General features: G+C 40.3%; 1 protein-coding gene across 1 annotated transcript; it reads left to right on the top strand.

The window, feature by feature from the left end:
• LOC109844724 (3-ketoacyl-CoA synthase 6-like) lies at positions 268–2,254 on the top strand. The gene is given in 2 exon segments (XM_020413836.1): positions 268–764; positions 766–2,254. Coding segments are annotated over 2 exon segments (1,497 nt in total). The 5' UTR covers positions 268–312; the 3' UTR covers positions 1,811–2,254.

The following is a 3,632-nucleotide window of genomic DNA, read 5'->3' as shown; positions in this document are numbered from 1 at the left end:
AACTATTATATCTCTATTATATCTCTAAGAAATTCAGATAAAAATTAACCTGATTAAGGCCTTAGCTAGCCTAGCATGGAGTTGCCAAACTGAGCCTAAAATCTAAGCACACTCTACTTCTGATAAAGCCACTGAAATTAGTGGAGCGCTCTGCAGCGCGACTATGTCCATCCTTCATCTTGGCCCAGCATTTAAAACTCCCCATCTGCCCCCATTGATTGCCGCTAAAATTTAGCCTTTAAAATGACCCCTTGGGCTCAAACCAAGCAAACAATCTCTTCCCCTTTCAATAGAATCAACACTAGGACAATAATGCCATCCGAACCTCTACCTCCGTTCTCAAGCTCAGTCAAGCTCAAACATGTCAAGCTTGGCTACCAGTACTTGGTCAATCACTTCTTCACCCTTCTCTTAATACCTGTCATTGTAGCCATGGTCATCGAGCTCGTCCGCCTCGGTCCTGACGGGCTCCTGGCCATCGGCCGCCTCCTCCTAAACCTCGACCTCCTCCCCGTCCTCTGCTCCCTCTTCGTCATTGTCTTCTTCGCTACCCTCTACTTCATGTCTCGCCCTCGCTCCGTCTACCTCATCGACTACGCCTGTTTCAAACCTTCGTATAATTGTCGGGTTCCATTCGCTACTTACTTGGAGCACATTAAGCTCCTCCCTTTTTTCAACCAGAAATCCGTCGAGTTCCAGATGCGGATTTTAGAACGGTCTGGCCTCGGCGAGGAGACCTGTCTCCCCGCCACAGAGCCACTACTTACCACCTCGGGGCAACATGGAGGGGGCTCGCCTCGAGGCCCAGCTCGTAATTTTCTCTGCAATGGACGATTTACTCCGTAAAACTGGGCTAAAGCCTAAAGACATCGACATACTGATCGTCAACTGTAGTCTCTTTTCCCCCACGCCGTCCCTCTCGGCGATGATCGTTAATAAGTACAAGCTCCGTAGCAATATACGGAGCTTCAACCTCTCCGGTATGGGATGCAGCGCCGGGCTAATATCCGTCGACCTCGCTCGCGATCTCTTACAGTTGCACGCCAACTCCAACGCCGTTGTTGTCTCCACAGAGATCTTGACGACTAACTACTACAGCGGTAACCAGAGGTCTATGCTACTCCCAAATTGCTTGTTCAGAATGGGGGCAGCTGCGATCCTCTTATCGAACCGCTACAAAGAAAAACGTCGAGCCAAGTACAGGCTGGTTCAGGTCGTTCGAACCCACAAAGGGGCCGACGACCAAGCCTACCGCTGTGTGTACGAGGAGCAAGACGCAGCGGGGAACTCGGGCATCGCCCTACAAAAAGATCTGATGACAGTCGCCGGTGAAGCTCTAAAATCGAATATCACAACAATTGGGCCTTTAGTGCTCCCAGCTTCAGAACAGTTATTGTTTCTGTTAACGCTTATCGGTAGAAAGCTCATAAACCCCGGATGGAAACCCTACATTCCTGATTTCAAGCAGGCGTTCGAGCATTTCTGCATTCACGCAGGAGGGAGAGCGGTGATCGACGAGCTTCAGAAGAGCCTGCAGCTGTCGGCGGAGCAGGTGGAGGCGTCGAGGATGACGCTGCATCGGTTCGGGAACACGTCGAGTAGCTCGCTCTGGTACGAGCTCAACTATATCGAGGCCAAAGGGAGGATGAAGAAGGGGGATAGAGTTTGGCAAATTGGGTTTGGGAGTGGGTTTAAGTGCAATAGTGCAGTTTGGAAGTGTATGAGGAGTGTGAAAACGCCGGTTGAAGGGCCGTGGCAGAGTTGCATTCATAGGTATCCAGTTGAGATCCCGGAGATTGTTAAATTGTGAGAGTAATGCTAGTGATCGTATTGTTTAGGGTAAATTTCACAAAACTTCCCAAGAAGATTGGCTCATTTTAAAATAACCCCACAGACGATGAAATGGGACTTCTAGCTCCCAAAACTTTTCTGGATAATCCCAGAAGATTTTGGGGTAATTTGAAAACAGATTCAGAAAAATGCAAAAGTTTTTGGGGTTAAATGACACTGACAAAATCTTTTTGGGTTACATCAAAATTGGCGAATTCTTTGGGGTTTTTTGAAAAAATTATCCCATTGCTTATTTATTTTTAGTATTGTTATGGGATTAAGTAGCTTACTGTATTATAGGTGTTTGTGACCTTCATGTAGTGAATTGAATTTGAATGTGGCCTTAATTTATAGCTTGTGAGGAACATGATCACTGTTCCTGGATTTGGATTGGAAATGAATAAATTATGTGTTAATTTGTTTCCTTACAGTCTGATTTCTCATTAAATTCTTTTCTCCTTTTTCTGACTTTGGACTTAATTGACTGTTGTCATATTCTTAGAGTTGTATCTTTCCATTGTTGAATAAATTCAAAATTCCTGTTGAAACGTCATTGGTTTAAAACAGCAAAAATAAACATTTATCTCTCACAGACACAAAATTTACCAAAGCTTCATTTTCTTCTTCCAAAAATTACCTTATTAGTATTTTAGCACCCTGAACTATTTAAAAGGGCATGTACTTGTCATTGTTTTATGAGAAATTCCCTTATTTCTATAAATATTCTATATTTTAGAAGAAACTATATAAATCGCTAATTTATTTTTTAAAATTTACAATAGAAATATAATATAATTACTGAAATGAAGTAACAAACAAGAAAAATGTCCAAAAAAAGTAAAAGTAGCACAAATTGAGTATCTTGTGTGCATTGAAAATGTTTTCAATATTTGATTCGATGTTTTTGTCAGAATCAGCTTTTTAAATAGCGGCCCGCCTTTATGGAAATATTTACGAAAACTTTATACCGAGCAATTTGGGGGAAGTCTTTTCTGATATTGAATGACTGCGGAGGCTGAGCATATTACCTGCCAACGAAATTTATTGGCACTTATTGTTTACTTTTTGAATGAGCTCACACAATATACTTATCCGTGCATAATGGTACCAGTATCCATTTCAGTTAGGATATAAATATGATTACTATTAAAATTTATAACTGATAGGATATAATTATAATTATGGATAAGGTTATGTAGTAAAATATCTTAATCCATATCAGAAATATCAGAATATATGTTGATCATACAGTTGCAATTATTTTTTGGTTTGGCGAGGGAACTTCCCCACGATCCTTCGTCCCATGGGTATCAAACCCTTAGGCGTGGGTAAATGACACCCCAAACACACAACCTAAGGTATTCCACGAAATTAAATTCTTGTTGGCGCTACCAAGAAAAGTTAAATGTGTTACATTGGAGTACTACTCATAACTCGGCTAGACTCCCTTGGACGACAGTTGCAATTATTTTAATCCTATTAGATTAATGAATTTGAGAATAGTTTTTATGATCAAAAGATTTAATCTTAACTTTTTAGATGTAACGAACATATTAATGAACTCTCTTGTATCATACAAACTATATTTCTTTTTATATTATTTAGTTTTCTCATATCCGTTTAGTATCCACATGTATATTTATATATGTATCAGCATGTTCTATATCCGTATCTAAATTTAGCGTACATGAATATGAGTTTTTCTTACTGAGATATATTTGTATATGGATCCATATCTATATTCATAAATGTCAAGAAAATATAGATATAATAAATATAATATTTAAGCTATGCCCGTGTGT

Source organism: Asparagus officinalis, chromosome 6 (assembly GCF_001876935.1).
Source record: "Asparagus officinalis chromosome 6, Aspof.V1, whole genome shotgun sequence".
Lineage (NCBI taxonomy): Eukaryota > Viridiplantae > Streptophyta > Magnoliopsida > Asparagales > Asparagaceae > Asparagus > Asparagus officinalis.
Note: the sequence above shows the minus strand (reverse complement) of the source record. Positions and strands in the feature narration are given on the sequence as shown.